At 43.6% G+C, this 18,522-nt stretch overlaps 1 protein-coding gene across 6 annotated transcripts in view; it reads right to left on the bottom strand.

The window, feature by feature from the left end:
• Window positions 1–18,522, bottom strand: part of rnf220a (ring finger protein 220a) — a 167,818-nt gene that overhangs the window by 136,752 nt on the left and 12,544 nt on the right. For all 6 annotated transcript variants that reach the window (XM_065953738.1, XM_065953741.1, XM_065953739.1 and 3 more), the window contains exon 2: window positions 16,264–17,396. In XM_065953738.1, the coding sequence (XP_065809810.1) occupies window positions 16,264–16,918 (655 nt within the window). In that variant the 5' untranslated portion in view covers window positions 16,919–17,396. The remainder of the gene's footprint in view (window positions 1–16,263; window positions 17,397–18,522) is intronic.

The following is an 18,522-nucleotide window of genomic DNA, read 5'->3' as shown; positions in this document are numbered from 1 at the left end:
ACAAGGCAGGAGGGCCTCCCGGCAGCAACAAAGCTGTCATAGATAGCTATGGATTTATCACCGCAGAGGACGAGGAGAGAGGGAAGGAGGGAGAAAAATACATGTCACATATTGTCTGAGACGTAGCGGAGGATAAACCCACCTACCTAGTTTAATCATGTTTTCATTGGGGGGAGAAAATGTGAGAAAATGAAATGAGATGGGTGGACGAAGAACAAACTTGATGAAAGAGACAGGGAGTGAGGAGGGCAGACAGCAGCGTAAGAAACTGTTGTGGAAGAAGCTGTAAAAAATGTTTTATGTTCAAGTTAGACCCTGGTAAAGTAGAATAATGGTAACCTGTGAAGGATTTAAGGACAAATAGATGTAAAATATCAGTCATGCTTTAAAAACTGTCAGAACGATAAATAGATGAAAATCAAGCTGAAACACTTTAGTGGTTTATATTTACTACAAATGTGTCAAGAACTAAACAATTTTAGATGATTCTAACTATTGGTTTTAATCATTTAAATACAGAAAACGTGGTGTGGTGGTTCCTAGAGAAGCGGACGTATTCCTATTTTATGCACCAAATGTTGTTGTTTTTTTTTAAAGCGGCCCATTCAGCAAAGGATAAACTCTTTCTATTGTTGTTGCGTTTAAGTTCTGCAATACAGGACCAAGACAGCTTCCTATTGGCCAATGATGAGATTTTGCACGACAAAGTTCAGAAAAGTTCAACGATGCGAAAGCTTCCTATCGGTTTGTTAAATGTCCACACGTGGCATTAGCTTAACAGGGTTTGATTGATTCGTCTCCGTTCTGTGAAATCATTTCCCTCCTGCCAAACAAAGACGTCTATTCAAGCCCAACAAGTCCTGCTCATAAAGTCGTCCTGTCTGTCAAAACGTAGCAGCCTAAGTCAATATTACCCATGTGCTTGGCTTTAAGGGACACATTTCAAGCTTCTGTATATCATCTGTGTGTCTGTCCTGGAACCTGGACTGACTATCGGTGAAAGGAGAGCTCTAACGTAACGGGCTGTTTCAACGCTTTTACTTCAGTCATCTCTGATCATCCAATCACATCTGTGCTGTTTCTTCTTCACTTTCTTGATTTACGTCTCTTCTCGGTTTTTGCTGCCCTTGCTGTCTTGTCCATTTTCTCCTTCTCCTTCTTTTTTCAAAAGTCATCGTCATCATCATCATCATTATCATCTGACCTTTTGCTCATTTTTCCTCCTTCCACTCATTTTTTTTTTTGTCCTGAACTCCTCCCTCTCCCTTTTCTCTCTTTTACACATCATGGTCTTCTCTCATCCTCTTCCATCTCTTCATCCTACCACTCCTTCTCCTCCTCCCCCCTCCCTCTTTCTGTCTTGACTTCTGTAATTCATCAGTGCGAGCAGCAGTTCAGATTGATCAGCCTCTAAAGGCAGCACTGCGTGTGCTGCTGATGTAGCAGTAACCTCCGCTGAATAGTGAACAGTGTGCATGTGCGTGTGTGTGCGTGTGTGTGCGTGTGTGTGCGTGTGTGTGTGTGTGTGTGTGTGTGTGTGTGTGTGTGTGTGTGTGTGTGTGATACAGGCAACAGGGGAAAGTGGAGGGGACTTTAAAAAAAGAAGTATTAATCGTCGTGGTAACAGGGGAAGAGAGTGGTTGAGACAGGAACCATCTTTTGAGAGCGAGACCGTATGTGACACCTGCACACACACACACACACACACACACACACACACACACACACACACACACACACACACACACACACACACACACACATGCCTGCACACACACAACCGCACACAGCAGCATTCTAATAACCCGAGGGTTCAGCCCAAGTGCTTAACACCCTTGTATCAGCCAAAAAAAACAAACAAACACACACACACACAGACACCCGAGATACAATCCTCATCCTGCACTCACACAAACACACACAACCTATGGGGAAACACAAAGCAATTTATCACTAATCACTAGACTCCCTAACTTTGTATTCATCTGGATTTCCTATGATTAATAGCTTTCCGCAGCAAACTTTATCTCTCTGAAAACTGCATTTAAGTGTGTGTGTGTGTGTGTGTGTGTGTGTGTGTGTGTGTGTGTTTGTAGGTGAGTGCTCTACAGTATTAGCAGACATAAACCAGTGTTTAATTGTTTTGGGAGCGAATGTTGGATAAGCCACAAGATTACTCCTTCAATTGCATCTTTCCCTTTTCCTGCACTCACTCCACCTCTTTTACTTCTTCTTTTTTTTTTTTTTTTTTTTTTTTTTTACTCTTTTGTATTTTGCACAACATCCTGCAGGATATGGGGGTGCAGGGGGAGTAAGGAAGGAGATCATTTCAATTACTTTTTTTTCTCTTTCATCCCCTTTCTTTTGCCTGCAAGGTCGAATAGATGGCTCAGAAATAAACATGTTTCATGACGACTGTACAGATTTCTGCAGAAATGAAGGACAGTGCCATGGAAGAAGCCATAAGAGTCAAAGTGTAAAGCACCTTGCACCAATTCTGCCATTGGCACACAAAAAAAAGGCATCTAATAAGGTGCTGGAACATATTTATTAATTGGTACAATATTGACTTCTGATGGTGGATCGTGTGTGGTCGAGCTTTCTGCAAGACTAGAGAAGAGGAGGAGATGGGGGAAAAGGAGTTGAGAGGAGGAGGAGGAGGAGGCCAGAGAGGGAGGAAGAGATGAGGACGACAGAGGAGAGGAAGCAGAGGAGGAGAGGTGACAAGGCTTCAGGGACAGACAGAGGCATGAATAATTTATCAACACTTCTGATGGACAGATTAGGGGAAAAAATGAAGAGAGACGGAGCGAGAGAGAAAGAGTGGGAGGTGGTGGTGGTGTGTGTGTGTGTGTGTGTGTGTGCGCGGTGGGGGGGGGGGGGGGGGGGGTTGTTGGAGGAGGAAGTGAGATTGAAAGCAGAGGAAGGGGAGGAACGAAATGACAAACAGAGAGAAGAAGAAGAAGAAGAAGAAAGCAAGTGAAGGGTGGAGGGGCCACACACTGGAGCTCTTTGATCCTAACAAACCCCTCTCACCCTGACACCACCATGCCATCTGTGGCCTGTACTGTGTGTGTGTGTGTGTGTGTGTGTGTGTGTGACAGAGAGAGAAAAGAGACAGAGGGCATGGTGACAAAGGAACAAGGAGATAGAGAGCAGATACAGAAGAGGTGTGTGTATTGTGTTTTTGTAGAATTCAAATGAAGCTCGGGCACAAATTCAAACCTGTGCTTCTAGTATGTTGTTCGAGAATACAAAATTGTTTTTCACAGACTGTGTGGAGGGAGATCTTACAAGAACAGATTTCCACAATATGAGACTCAGGGATGAAAAAGATACGTCTCATTTCTCTTTCATATTTTTGTTCCAAACAGTCAATCACAATGTGATGGCGTTCAGGCAAATGCAAATAAGGGAAAGAACGATCAGCTGAAAACATATTCCAACAGTCATTTTGATTTACTTTAAGATCGGATACATTTTGCGGGAAGTTGCGGGGTGTCTGTTTTTTTTTGAAAGTCGCAAAACCTACATGGCCACCATCCCATGGAACCATCTTGAAAAATGTCCAGCCCAAAGTCCAAACCGGACTTGCATTTTGTCACCATTTTCTACGGCCACCTATCATTACCTTGTGTTTGGGATATAAAGACTATAAAAGACAATTTTTGTGTCACACACCTTTAAAAGTTCAGGATACTGAATAATGAATGACTCTTTAAGGCTTTGGTTCATCTGTAAACCTTCTGGTCAAATGCCACAATTAGCATTCTGACCACTTATTGACGATTATTTATGAGGGTATCAATCTTGATGCGACACATCACACATCGGCCTCTTGAGTGTGTGATAAATGTCTGTATTGATACAATGAATGGACTACAAGACCCAGGATGGTTAAATGCCTGCAGATACGGTGGCTCCTGAAGATCAAAAGACGACAGAGTCTTGTGCAACTTAAAAAAACCTTTTATACAACATGCTAGCTATGACAACAATTAGGAAACATGTCTGTGTTTTGTGAAAGGTCCATTTGTTTTGAGAAATGTTTTGTCCTTCAGGGCCACCATACTTGTGTGCCATATGTATTAACTCAATAAATTACACGGACGTACAGATTTCTGGTTGCATATCTAGCTTCTTGTGGATCCAACCAAACAATTAAGATGTAAAGCATCATACTCAGTATTTTCATCATCACTGTCGACTTTATGGCCCACTCTCTTTTCTTTTTTTTTTTTTTACACCTTTTTTGACTTTCACTTGTTCTTTTTGTCCTCTCTCTCATTTTCTCTTCCTGTTCTCTGTGCACCTGCCTTTCATTACCACAGCCACCACTTTTCAGCTTATACCTCTGACCGTGTGTGTGTGTGTGTGTGTGTGTGTGTGTGTGTGTGTGTGTGTGTGTGTGTGTGTGTGTGTGTGTGTGTGTGTGTGTGTGTGTGTGCATGTGTGTGTACTGGCAGGAGCAGGGTCAGCATGCGGCCTGTGGACATTAAACCGCGGCCTTTTAATGCTGCGGACAACAACCCCACCATGCAAGAGCCTTTACCTCCCGCCCCTCACTCCCCTCTGACACACACACACACACACACACACACACACACACTGGCTGACCGGTTGCCCCCAACGACCAGCTATTACCGGAGACCTCTCGCTGTGCTTTTGTGCCAGGTCGTAAAAACATGTGACCCAACAGTGAGCGCACACACACAAACATGAAACAAGCCTTTCCTGACATTGATGCAAAGTCAATGTCGTGTTTTTTTCTGTGCAGGTTGAATTGCTTTATTCTTACTTTTCCTTTTGATTTGGGTTATTTCAAGCTGCCACGTCTTTACACATTAAATCATTATGTGTTCTGTTAAAGTAATGATCCTACAAAGACTTCTCACCAAACTCTGAAGTTCTCTTCTGCTCTACAGACCCTTCCTTGCATCATTTAGATTACCGTTATCTAGCCTGATGTGTTCATGCTTTGGCTGGTGCACATGGCTGGATCGCCATGGTCCTGGTGGACAGGAGACTGGAATGGGGAAACTACAAGTGTATGGCAATAAACATGTTGTTGTTCTGGTATCTTTGGGTTTCTCTGTAGATGTCAGTGACTGTTGGTCTGCACTTCTCAGCGTTTTTCCACCAGCAGCACGAAGCCTTCGTTAACAACGTCTTCAGTGTGATTTGGGGGGGGGGGGGGGTCTGTTTTAATCTTCCCACGCCTGGCCTTTAAGTCCTGGCCCGGTCTCTGCACCACACTGCTCTGACAATTACATGAAAGTACACACAGGGTCCCTAACAGACTGCAGACCCCCGACTGCTGACGTCCCAGAGGTCATTAGGGCTTCTTCATGGAAAACAAGGCAGAGCTAACAAGTGCACAGCGAGGTTTAATGTGGTTTTAGTACTAAGATGAGAGACAGGCTGAAAGCTCGTCTCTGTGGCTGGTTATCGCCCACTGATTTTTTTTACTCCCTGAACCAAGAATGAGCAAGCAACAGACAGGAAACAGAGCAAGACAAGATAAAAACCCTGAAGAACAGCAAAGTGGGTCAGGATGTGTTTTAAGATCGGCGGTTTGACTTGTTGAAATAATCTCTGTCTTTCCCTCTGGTGCCTGTTTAGAGTCAAACACAACAAACTCAAAATGTTTCATTGATTTCACAATTTCATTTTATTTAACAACCCTGCAGGAACAACGCTCTGTGCTTATCAAGGAAGCAAGGAGGAAACATCAGGCTGTGTTAAGCACTTATGCACATGCACACACACAGACACAATCACACACACAGACACACACACACAGACACACACACACACACACACACACACATGTACGCACACACCCTCCCCTGTTGGGTGTAGAGGAGAATCAATATGTCTTTGAATGAGGGTCAGAAGGGTTGTCTGCCCAGGGAGAGCTGACAGATTTGCTCTCTTTTGCTCTGCTAAGCCCCTGCCTGCTTCTAAAACCCCTGACACACACACACACACACACACACACACACACACACACACACACACACACACACACACACACACACACACACACACACACACACACACACACACACACACACACACACACACACACACACACACACACACACACACAGATGGGAGGAGACACAAAGATTTGACGCTTCTCCAGGAGGACAGAATTCCGAGCATTTTGCCGCGGGGATGTGATATTAGACGTTCCACATCGAAATGAACCCTGCTGTGTGTGTGTGTGTGTGTGTGTGTGTGTGTGTGTGTGTGTGTGTGTGTGTGAGACAGAGAGAGAGAGGCTTGTTGGAAGGCGGGTTTGGACAACAGAACACAATCTACCAACATCTCTGACAAGTGTCCTACCTCAGGGTAAGATATGCACAACACAAAAAAGAAAAAAGAGAAAAGTAAAACTCTCTTTTACCTCTCATCAAAGCAATCTGCTGCAACTGTTGGTACACACGTGACTCCAGATTTAACATTAAGACAATGTATGCTAAAAGTGTATATACGATGTGTTGTGTGAGACAGGCACACTAACATGAATCTGTAGAGTATGTCTACATATCAATTTAAACATGACTGCTTCTGTTTCATCAGTGGAAAAGGGGTAAAGTGTGCTGAGAACAAAAACACCACAGGGCTCAGCACAGCAGATAAATGCAGGATATTCATACCCGTAATATCTCAATATCACATGAAATGGATGTGATTTATAAGCTGATCAAAGGACAGATCATGATGACTACAATCATGAAGCGTTTGTGATGAATAATGTCTCCAAAAAAAAATATTGTGCACGTTGAAATCTTGTGTCCTCTTCTCTCTAACTCCTCATTCGACTGATAATAAAAGCAGACTGTGTGGATATGAGCAGCAGTAAGGCTAAGTCTGTGTATGATTGATGTTTTAATGTGTGCGTTCCATTTGTGTAGAAGTGTGTATGCGTGCTGTGCGGTAACATAGCGGCGCAGCAATTAGCAATCACTCATGGAGCTAATGACATCAATCAATGAGCTTTTAAAACCAGTCATTTGATAATTACAACCATCAATGGTCACCCGCGGATTCATTATAGCACTGCACTCTCTCTCTGTCTCTGTCTCTCTCTCTCTCTCTACATATATGTTAATGATTTACTGGGACAGTTAGTTAAAGGGAGCAAAAACAGCTTCTTTAATGATGCATGGAAAATCATAAGGAATAACATGTAATGCATGTGCTTGGAATAAGAGAGCATATAGGCTGTGAGTGGAAACATAAAATAAAGACAGGTGTTTAAAAAGGACACAGATTGTGTTTAGGTGACAAGAAAATAAGTTGAAAGACTCCGAACTTCTGAACATGAAAGTAATCGAATGATGGAAACAGTGAAGGTTAAAGAAAATGAACCAGAAATAGAACATTTCAGATGTTATACTTTGCTGAGTTTAACCCACTTCCCACTTTCATTGCAGATTTGAGCTCTTATTGAGAATCAGTGCAGCTGCTGTGAAAAAACCACAAGCTGCTTTTCTTTTAGTAAATATAGAACGTGTCGTTTATTTATAAGTTGTTTTTTCTTTGTCTAAAACCGATGGATGTCAGAGTTTAAATTTTCTGACACATCATGTTTTGAAGTTTTTTTTTTTTTAAATCAAAAAAAGGTCTTAAGTCGTGATTGTGGCTTCATCTTAACAAAGTGCTTTGTCTTGTGATTAAACCAAAGCCCCCCTTTCAGTCTCAGATTCGAAAGCTGTTGTTTCCAATCTCGGGTTTTTTTTTTTTTTTTTTTTTATGACCTTGACCCTAAATCAGTTTCACTCAGTGGAAATGAAGTGTCTGAAGTGTCCGGCTGACAACTACAGGATCTGAATATGAGCTAACCTGCACATCATAGAGATGCATGAGAGCGCGCGCGTGTGTGCATGTGTATGTGTGTGTATGTTTGTGTCCGTGCGTGCATGTGCGCCGATGCACAATTACCAGGCAGGGCGCGAATCGATAGGTGCCTGCTGACAGATGGATTAGCACGGTAAACAGATGATACACACACCGCTAAATTATTCATCTGCTGAACAGTGGGCTGGGTTTCCTCACACCCGGTGACGAGGGGAGAGGGTGGGGGGGGGGGGGGGGGGGGGGGGGATTGAGGGGCAGGAGGAAAAGAAAAGGAAGGTGAGGAAGAAGAAGAGAGCCAAAAGAGGTAACTTGTGTTTCTCACTTTCACTTAATGTATTCCTTCTTCTATTCAAGTTCACATACAGCCTGACCTGAAACAGTCACCTGAACTCAAACCTGAGGTCTTGTTTTGGAGTGTGTGTGTGTGTGTGTGTGCTTCAGCTCACACCCCCAAACACACACACACACACACACACACACACACACACACACTCATCATCCCTCTAATGCCGCTCAGATATGCAGAGGTACCGCAGGGTCAATGTGAAGTGTCTTGCAAGATACTGAACACACACGTGCGCAAACACCGACACACTCATCCTTTCTTTATCCGCGTCTTTTTCTGAAGTGCGGGCAAATCCGTGCTCATCGACTGTTTATGCCATTAACAAAGCCTGCTGCATGATTGCAATTTCACACGCCTAAAAACACACACACACACACACACACACACACACACACACACATACACACACACAGGTATGGGGAATTTTGTGGATAAACCTGATCATGCTGGAGGAGAGACATGCACCATTATGAAGAAGCTGGAGCTTAAAGGGACATCCCCGCTTAAATCAATGTTCAGATGTAATGTTAGCATGGGAATTAGCATTTCACAAAGAATCTGCTAAAGAGGATAAAAAAAAAAAAAAAGGTTCATATTGTAATAAATGATGGTGATGAAACAGCCTGTTTATACAAAGCCTCAAATGAGACCTTTAAGGCTTCAGAGTGCACTCCCATTATTGAATGGTGCAGATTCTGGTGCATGCAAATCATATGAGTATGCACACACACATTCACACACACACTCACACACACACACACTCTGGCATGCATATAAAACACCCATTATTGATTTGTTTCACCTTTCTAAGGGACTTTAGAGGCCTTTTTTGCAGCAGATGCTATAAGCTTAGCTCCTCCGGGACGGCGGCAACTTATGGTATCAAGGAGGATCAACTGATCAGTGCAACTTTCAGCTTGAAGAAAAAGAACAGTGCACCAAAAGATAACACCACAAACAATCCTTCTTCCTTATTTAAAATGTCTTTCACTTCTGGAACAATTCCACAGGTGCAAGTGGTTTGATTATTAAAAATAAGGTATGCATGCATGTGCGTGTAAGAACGTGGCCGGTCCAGCTTTCTGAAGCGACAGTGCGTTGAGAACATCGCGAACCCCACACACAAACACACAAACCGCTCGCTCGCATCATGGCCGCCATCAGCAGGAACCAATCAGATTTGATGAATAATTCAATATTAAAGAGGGTGTGACCATGTCAGGGTGGGTGAAGGGGGGGTTGGGGGGGGGGGGGGTTCTGCCAAGCAGCAAGTGGGCTTTTTGGAAACAGGCCGGCTGTTTGTGTGTGTGAAAGTGAGAAAAGCAAGAAGGGGGAGGCCTGTCACACAAGACTGCATCCACAAACTGGCTGCAGATTAGATTACTGAGGAGAGAAGAGGAGAGGGGATGGAGGGGCGGGGGGGGGGGAGGAGATGAGGACAGAAAGGAGCAAGGGAGGTAAGGGAAGGAAAGAGAAAGAGGAGGCAAAAAGAGAAACAGAGAGAGTCGAATCTGTCAACACATCTGCATTAAGAGGAGTCGAAATGCCCGAGCGTACCTCGGCTCTGCCAGAGTTGCAGGAAAAGCTTCAAAATTGGCAACCCGAAGCTCAAGCTCAAACATTATTTCATCGTAGCTGGAAAGTTCAACATCGTACAGAATTTTAAAGTCAAAAAAACAAAACGCTTTTGTGCTGACATGAAAAGAAACTTACTGAAAGGTTACTGGAAAGAGGAGGGTCAGAAAAGTTGTGTGCATAAGTTCAGGGCTGTGACCTTATGCCTGTGTGTGTGTGTGTGTGTGTGTGTGTGTGTGTACACATATTAAAAGCTAAATATGTGTTGTGTTGCCAGGTGTGCTGTGGTTCTATGAGGCTCAGTGGAGTTTTAACACAGGCTTTTTATTGGCCAAAGCTGACATCACCGGGGGAACAGAGTGGAATTCCGGAACTGAGGACGTTACAGACGTGGGAGTGTGTGTGTGTGTGTGTGTGTGTGTGTGTGTGTGTGTGTGTGTGTGTGTGTGTGTGTGTGTGTGTGTTCCCCTTCAAAGCAATCTTTTTCAAGAATTCCCAAGATCCCAAATTTCCTAAAAAAAAAAAAAAAAAAATCCTGAATCAAATCAAACAGCATGATGAAGTATTTTGTCCTAATATTATAAAAAGTGCTGTTCCTATTATTGAGGAAAATGTGAGATGAGCAGGGGAGTATTTTGCAGGGAGCCGAGGAGGGAATCCTCTCATCTCATTCACTCGCCTTCATTTGCCTTACAGAAGCTCCAGAGGCTCATTTGTGTAACCTAGACCCCCTCTCTCACACACACACACACACACACACACACACACACACACACACACACACACACACACACACGTACACACACACGCATACACTCTCACACAGTGATCTGTGTCCAAATGGAGTGGCTTGGCCGACAAAAGGCTCGACAGGAAGCGACTAATCCTTGATCTGCGCAGCGACACAACAATGACCACAAGACGACACACACCGAGTGACACAACACACAGACCAAACTGCACAATCACACTAACACACACACACACACACACACACACACTCACACATACACAACCACAATGAGACAATCGGTGCTTCCTTCCAGTTGCCACCCAGTGAGAGAGAAAGGGAGGGGAAAGGAATGGCTTGAAAGAGATATGGATAAAATGTTCCTACAGATTTCATTTTTTTTCCCTAATAAAAAAACAGCGGTGGAAGGAGAAGAGAACAATGAAATCTCTATTAATAGAAACGAAGAGTGATCATTACTCTGTATGTAAACGATGTATTGATCAGGTGTATGAGGGCTGGTATTGACAGGGAAACAGACACACACTCCTCACCCTGGGGGAGCAGCAAGAAGGGCAGGAGGGCACACACAGGGGGGTAAACAAAGCCACCACAAGGAGGACAGTCACTGATGTGTGTGTGTGTGCGTGTGTGGGTGAGTGTGTGTGTGTGGCACAGTGGAGACTGACAGGGAGGCAACATGAGAGGGACAAGCCTTTTAACATCTGGCTAAGCACTGACAGGAAGAACACACACACAGACACACACACACACACACACACACACACACACACAGGCAGGCAGGCGAGTCCCAGTCCTAATTATTAGAACACTCTTACTTAACTTAACCCTGCCACCAGACCGTGACAGGCAGAGATGGAAGAGGGAAAAGAAGGGAGAGAAGGGGGGAGGGAAAGGGGGAAGAAGGGCAGATTTTTGTGAGGACGAGAGAAGGATGAGCGTTTCTGTCTCATTGGCTGATTTTTTAACCCCTTATATGCCAAAGCAGGGAGAAGAAGGACGATGGCCTGATGTCGTTACAGACCCACCCACTCGGTTTGATTGACAGGCGGTATGTGCTTGAATCCTGCTGTCCAGCTTAGCAGCAACAATGGAAACAAAATTTAAAGCAATACGTATTTGTCATAAATCAGCATGAGTATCACTATCATCCATCGTCCATTTGTGAGAACTTTCCTTCTGCCTGGTTTGTTTTTTCTGCCCTGTGTCTTCTTATAGACAAAAACAAATGTTTTTCTACTGGTCCCCGCAAAGTAACAACACTGGTGACTTTTGCTCTGCGGAAAAGGATAAAAAGAGATCAAGATAAACGAAGAAATGAGGGAACAGCAAAAAAAAATAACAGAAGAGGAAGCCTCCAGCTGTGTGTTTAAACAGCTGTGTGATTCAAAATACGGTTACATACCGACAGGAAGACAAGGGGAAGGGAGAAACCTCCAGCCAAGTTTTAAATGATCATTTCTGCAATTTTGACATTTTTTGACAGACTTTCAACATTCTGTAAGTGCATTAAAATAACATGTATTTAAATTTCAATTCAGCCCTCTTTCCTTCTCTCCATCATCCCCACATACTTGCCATTTGGTTTGAATCCTTTCTTTATCTCCTCCTAGTTTTAGTCCCTTGCCCACTCCACATTTTGCCAAAACAACTTGGTTCTCTTTCTTTCCTTGCCAGTAATTTCTGTTTCTTTTTTCTTCAGCCATACATTTATGTCTTTGTAGACTTCTTGAGTCTCTTTCTCTTGTGTTTGATGTCGTTATTGTGCGTGAAGAAAATAGCAAAAGGAAAACAAAAAAAAGGAGAAAGAAGAAAGGAAGAAGAAAGATGAGGAAGCTGGGTGAGACATTCAGGGTCAGGTTCAGAGTACATCTCCCAGCCTTGTGAATGTGGTGAGCGCAGAGAATGTAAACAAACAGACTACAGCTGTCACACACTCATATGTGGAGACACACACACACACACACACACACACACACACACACACACACACACACACGGACAAGGACAAGGAGGAAAGGGCGAAAAAGGGATAGAAGAAGAAAAGAAAAAGAAAAAGAAGACGATGAAGGAGCACACAATCCTTAAAACAAACAAAGTGCACGGGGGGGGGGGATTGTGTCATTTGTCAACATTCCCATTAATTCAAATCACACATCCCATAATTATTTTATTTTACTGTATATGCACAAACCCCCTCCTCTGATTCATTCTTGTGCTAAAGCTCACACTCTGAATACAGTGAATGGTAATAGCTTTAAGAATAATAGGACATGCAGAGTCCTCTTAAGGCATGATGGGGCCTTTATGTGCAGGTTTAGTGGCTGACAGGTTAGCGGGTTTAGCTAACAGCCAACGTGCCTGCCCGTGCAGAGGGGGGATTTGGGAGGGCTTAGCATCGAGGAGGCCACTGTTTCTTGAAGTGGCGTGCAGCGGGTTTGACAGAATTGCATGCAGGGAAGTTGAGTGTTGTGTTAACATTATTCTTGCTTTAGTGTGTAGCCAAGACGAAAGGATCATCTTCACAGCTGGGATTAACTAGCATGACAGGTGATCGCATTGTGTTAGGATTCCACTAAAAAACATCCACATTCAAGATGTGAGGATATGATTTGATGGCAGGTGTAGAAGAAGAGATTTAAATTCAGGGTCACTACGTTTTCTTTAAAGGTGAAGTAAAGCTGAAAACTTTCTAATTTGAACAAGCGTTCATCACATCTTAAAGCAACTTTAAATCTCTTTGGCTGTGATTTAGTCACTGCAAACATCCAAGAAGTGGCCCGATGAGGACTTTGCCATCTCCAAAGTGACTGAGAGGCTGTTTGAAAGCTCCTGAAAAAGCTAGTTATATGACGAGGGGGTCATGAATATTATTATCTTATATAAATCTGATGTTGTTTTTTTTGTATTTAGCAAAAATTGGCAATTTTTCCTGTGAAATTGCATATTTTTTTTATCTTATTTTGTTGTTCTTTTGCATGCAGTGCCAATACTGATAGAATTACACTTTGATGCTTTTTCAAAACTGTTTTTTTAAATCTTTTTTTCCAATGTAGCCGAGACAGAAAAGTACATTTCTCTGAGAGGAAAATCTTTAACTTTGGATTTAGTTTCTCCAAACATTCAAGAAGCGGCACGATGACGACGATGCCTTCTGCTTGGTGACTAAGTGACTTTTGAAAAGTGAGCTTACCAGAATTAGAGTTGTTATATGTATTAAAATGTTATATTAATGTTTCAAACATGTTTACTTTCATACTGCACATTTATAGATACCAAATGTTGTTTTTCTGTTTCTTATGATTGCCCATATTGATTAAATGCGTTGCTTTGACGCTTCAGCAAAATGATCCCAACACTTTCTTGCTTATTAAGCCTTCAAACTTTATTGATTTTTGCTTTTTTCCAAATTGTTTGTACTGTAGTTGCTTCCCAGCATGATTAAGTCAAACAAATGGCATGCTGCTGAGACAGTAAAGGACTTATTTATGATGAGATAGTTTGAATGTTCGAGAATGGAGAGCAATCACGATCTGCCAACACTACATTATAATCAGTCAGATATCAGCATTTTAATGACAGCTATAAATCATATTCATGCCAGTAATTACTACACTTCAGATATGAGGTTTAATTACAGGAACAGTTCAAAGATCATAAGCAATATGTTTAAATCAACTGTCACGCTGCAATGGAAGCACCTTAGTTACATCTATGGAAACAAACTTTACGATAAACTTAAGACCTTAACACAACTTTATCTAGTCATTCTTAAGACTTGTTTTCCTCATGTGCATTTTCAAACTCCCTCCGTTGCTATGATTTCTTTGTAGCAGCATATCTGATGAAAACTCTTTTTCTCTGTGAGATTTCTGAGTGCTATGTGTGAAGCTGCGCGGAGGCTGCTAGTTAGCTAATGTGTGTGTGTGCGAAGCTGCGAGAGCCCCTGTCCTCATGGGATTGTACCAAAGTGTTGTTTGTTCTTCACGCCTCCACTGGATAGCCAAAAGCAGTGAAGGAGAACCCATAATTCTTTGCTGTAAGCAGTGCCTGTGCACATCCAATTGCATTAGAAGCCTATGGTAGAGGTGGAGGATACTTGTGCCAAGATTTAACCTGATTAGATACAGATTCAGCCGTTCCATGAGACAGCACAGGAGCCATCGGTGTTTCTATTTCTGGACTCACAGAAGTATGTAGTGATGACATGGAAAGAATGGCAGTGACACACTCAGCAGCCACAGTTTTCTTAAGATAGGCCCAAGGCTGCAAGGTGTGTTTTTTAAATGCATTTGAAACAGGTTTTAAATCAGAAGCCTAACTGACAAACGAGGTCCAAATCCACTCTTTGATTCTGTTTTTGTTCTCGTCTCTTTCCCTCTCTCACTTTATGCCCTCTTTGATATCTTTCTCCTCCTTCTTATTCCTCCTCAACCAGCCAGCCAGTGGGTGTCATTTTCCCAATTTCCTCCTCTCAATTCCCTCCCTCATCCCTTCTCTTTCTCACCCTCTCTGTCTCTCCTGCGGTGGTCTTTTTATCGGATCAGTCTCAGGTCGTCGCCTCTGTCCCTCATGTGTTCCATCAAGGATGAATCCCTCAAACACACACACACACATATATATATATATGCTCTCCTTCTTACACAAGGAGCGGAGGAAGAATAAAATAATGAATATTGAAAATAAAGAAAAAAAAAGGGATACTATTAATTTAAGAAGGAAGACTGACTGAAGAAAAAAAAGCAGAGAGAGAAGAGTTCCCCTCTTTTATTGAATTATACACCACAGGCACGTCTCTGTCTCTCTCCTAATTTGTCGCTGAGATCCGTTGCAGCTTGTTGACATGTGTAGGAGACGTCGGTGCTCATGCTGAGAGCTGTTTGTGCGTCTGGAGGAGTGTTTATGGATGCTTGTGTGTTTGTGTTTGGAGCTCTCACAACCCCTCTCCCACCTCCCTTTTATTAGACACACATACGGCCTGCCAAGGGTTTGGGTATGTGGGTAAATCTTTTGGCAACAGGGCTGCCAGCGTGGAGCTATGATGAATGCTGATGGCAAAGAGCAAGGCCGGTCTCTGAACCAGTCACTCACAGACTCACACACACATAAACACTAATCAGATTCCCAGTGCATGAGGGCCAAATGGCATCCTTCCACTGGTGAATGCTAATGTGACTAGTGGAGCTTGTGGGCTTGTGAAACACGGATTGGGAGAGCCAGGAGAGTTGACGACGAGCGACTGTAGATGGGATTGTTTATCGGCGTTTGTTGTGCTTGTGTGTGAAAATTTGCATTCTTTCACAGATTGCAGCAAGTTGTACTTTCATTATAATTTGAGGAACATCATTAGATTGGGCTGTGGGTGTCTAACAGTTTAGTTTTGTGAATGTGTCTCATTTTCAGTTTTCAATGTAAGAGTAGAATAATCTGAGAATAGGATGGTTTACTTTTTGAACAGTTTGAGAAATTGTTGGGTGAGTTCTCAAAGTGTGACATCGTGAAAATCCCGTACAAATTGCGCTCATACTGAAGTATGGTTTAAGATTCAGACTGTTTAATATTCTGATCACTGCCATACATTGCCTGTTTCCTTAACCATTGTGTAATCTTGTTTTTTTTCCCCATGTATAAACCAAGTATTTGTTAGCCTTCAGCTTTGTGAGTTCAATATGGTTCTAGCTGTTTGGGTGCAGGGTAAGAAAAGCTTTGAATTGTTACTCACAGCGCTCGATGCGGTCCTCAGGGCTGGAGGAAGTCTCTCGGTCAGACAGGAGGCCTGACACGGCGAAAATCTTTTTCCCACTGTCCTCCACCGCTTTCAAGGCGCTGCTGGGCGAGCCTCCAGGAGGGATCTGGGCGCCGCCAAAGTCGTATTCTTTCCCCTCTGCATCGGAGTACCGCAGGTGAGGGGAAGCGTCCGCATCAAGGCAGCCTTTGAGGCGCTTTGCTGGGGTAAAAGCAGACTGATACCCGCCAGGTACCCCGTCCCGATCATCTGGAGGTGAAGCGAAAGGCCGGAAGGCTCCGACGCCGCTGTGATTCAGCATGCTAATTGGCGAGCAGTCCAGGTTAGGCGGGGCAAACTGATGATGAAGGTGGAGGAGGGATGGAGGAAAATCCCTGTTGGGGAATCCTGGTGGTACTCCGCCCTGGCGGTGGTACATTGATGCAAAAGTGTAAGAACCATTGTTGAATGGCAAATGGACGTCTTTTTCAACAGAGACAGGGACGCCAAATGGACGTGGCTGCTGGCAGGGAATGGAGGCATCCCGCGATGCTTCAGCTGTGGAGGCCAGCACCATGAGGGCTGGAGAGGCCAGGGGATTGGGCAGGTAGGAGGAGGTCTCCATCTTGAACGCTGCCCTGTGAAGGTCCATGTTGGATTTAAGGAAAATGTCCCAACAATATTAAGAAAAGGAGGCAATGATTCCTCCTCACAAGGACTTCTGACTGTGTCCAAGACCCTTAGAAAGGGCCTGAGGAAGTGCGGGAATCTGGGTAGGAGATTCAAAGCACTTTGCTTTTTAAGGAAGGAAAAGTGAGTATTGTCAGTTCAGCTACTTTGAAGGTCGTAGAGATTCAATTAATTAGTCTGATTCCCACCAAATTTTCTTGTGGGGGATTCAGTCCAGATCATTCCTTGCCGGGTAAGTTCCGTTTGGTATGATCAGTCCTTCGCAGACTTCCCAGTTGTACCACCTTGAGTCCTGATGATGAATTCAGTAAATTGTCTCGGTTGAGGTTTGTTCTCCTTGGAAAAGATCAGTAAAAGCCACCTTCTTGGAGAGTTTGTCCGTGGAGGTTGGACATCCGTTGGTCATCAAAGCTGGTTCCTCATCTTCTCGGGTCACCAAACTGAGGAGATATGAAAACAGACATTAGTTTCTGATTAGTTTCAGAGCGTTTTAGTGTTGGTTTGGATTGGAAAGTAGTTCAAATCATCAAATGCAAGAAAAACATCAAGCTCAGAATATTTTCCTAACAAGGCGGTCTTGCTGGTCGGAACAAGTCGATGCGATGCCAGAGACGAGAACAGCTGTTTCACCTGTTCTGCACAGTTAACCAAACTCATTCAACATCCTTCGTCGAAATTCTAATCCCTTTGTTCACTTTCACCTTCTCATTTTTCTTATAATTTGTACTTTCACAGACAAGACTCATGCTGCCTTTTTAACAGACAAAGATCAACGTCTCGCCCTCAGTCTGTATTTAGTGGAAAGTAGGGGAGCTGAGTGGAATCTTTTTTAATAAAGAATCCACTGGAAGCTGAGGCTTGAAGTCCAAACCTTTGGGGACTGAGTGCTCTTAAGCGGACACTGTTGTTAAAGCTACAAACTCAGACTCTCTTGGGAGAAATTGTCCTCAAGTTGACACTGCTGATGAAATCCTGTAAATCCCTGCCCTTTGTCAAAAAGCCAAGAACTATTTCAAACCCCAAACTTCTCCCACTCTCCCCGTCTGCTCTTTAAAAAAACTTCCCCAAACTGTTTCCACATCACATCTTTCCATTCCGATCTCTACAGCCCTCCACGTCTCATCTCTTTCCAAATGTCCCCTCCTTGTCCTCCATCCTCTTAATCTGGCCATCTCCCCCTCCTCCTCTTTCTCTTCTCTCCCCAGTCATCTCCTCCTCTCATCTCCCTAGCGCTATCTCTCCTCCTCTCCTTGCATCTCAGATCTCGGTCTAAGCCGCTTATTTCAACCATCTCCCAGGATCTTATTGGACCAGAACCACTTGTCTTAAGATAAGGACACACATACACACATTTTAACCACACACACATCTGATAAGAGGCTATGTGGCTGGATGTACAGCTCGACTCGGTGGGGCGAACACACTCCTCGCTCTTGCAGGCAATGCTACCCTCTCTTCTATCCGTCTATCTAACCACTTTTAATTTCCCAATTTTGACTATCTGTCCTCCCTTTCTTTTTACATCTCTGCTGTCAGTCTCTTCTCCGCTCATCCCTCCATCTCCCC

This window comes from Labrus bergylta, chromosome 4 (genome assembly GCF_963930695.1).
Source record: "Labrus bergylta chromosome 4, fLabBer1.1, whole genome shotgun sequence".
NCBI classification, from domain to species: domain Eukaryota; kingdom Metazoa; phylum Chordata; class Actinopteri; order Labriformes; family Labridae; genus Labrus; species Labrus bergylta.
The sequence above is the reverse complement of the archived record's forward strand: the minus strand, read 5'-3'. Positions and strand labels throughout refer to the sequence as shown.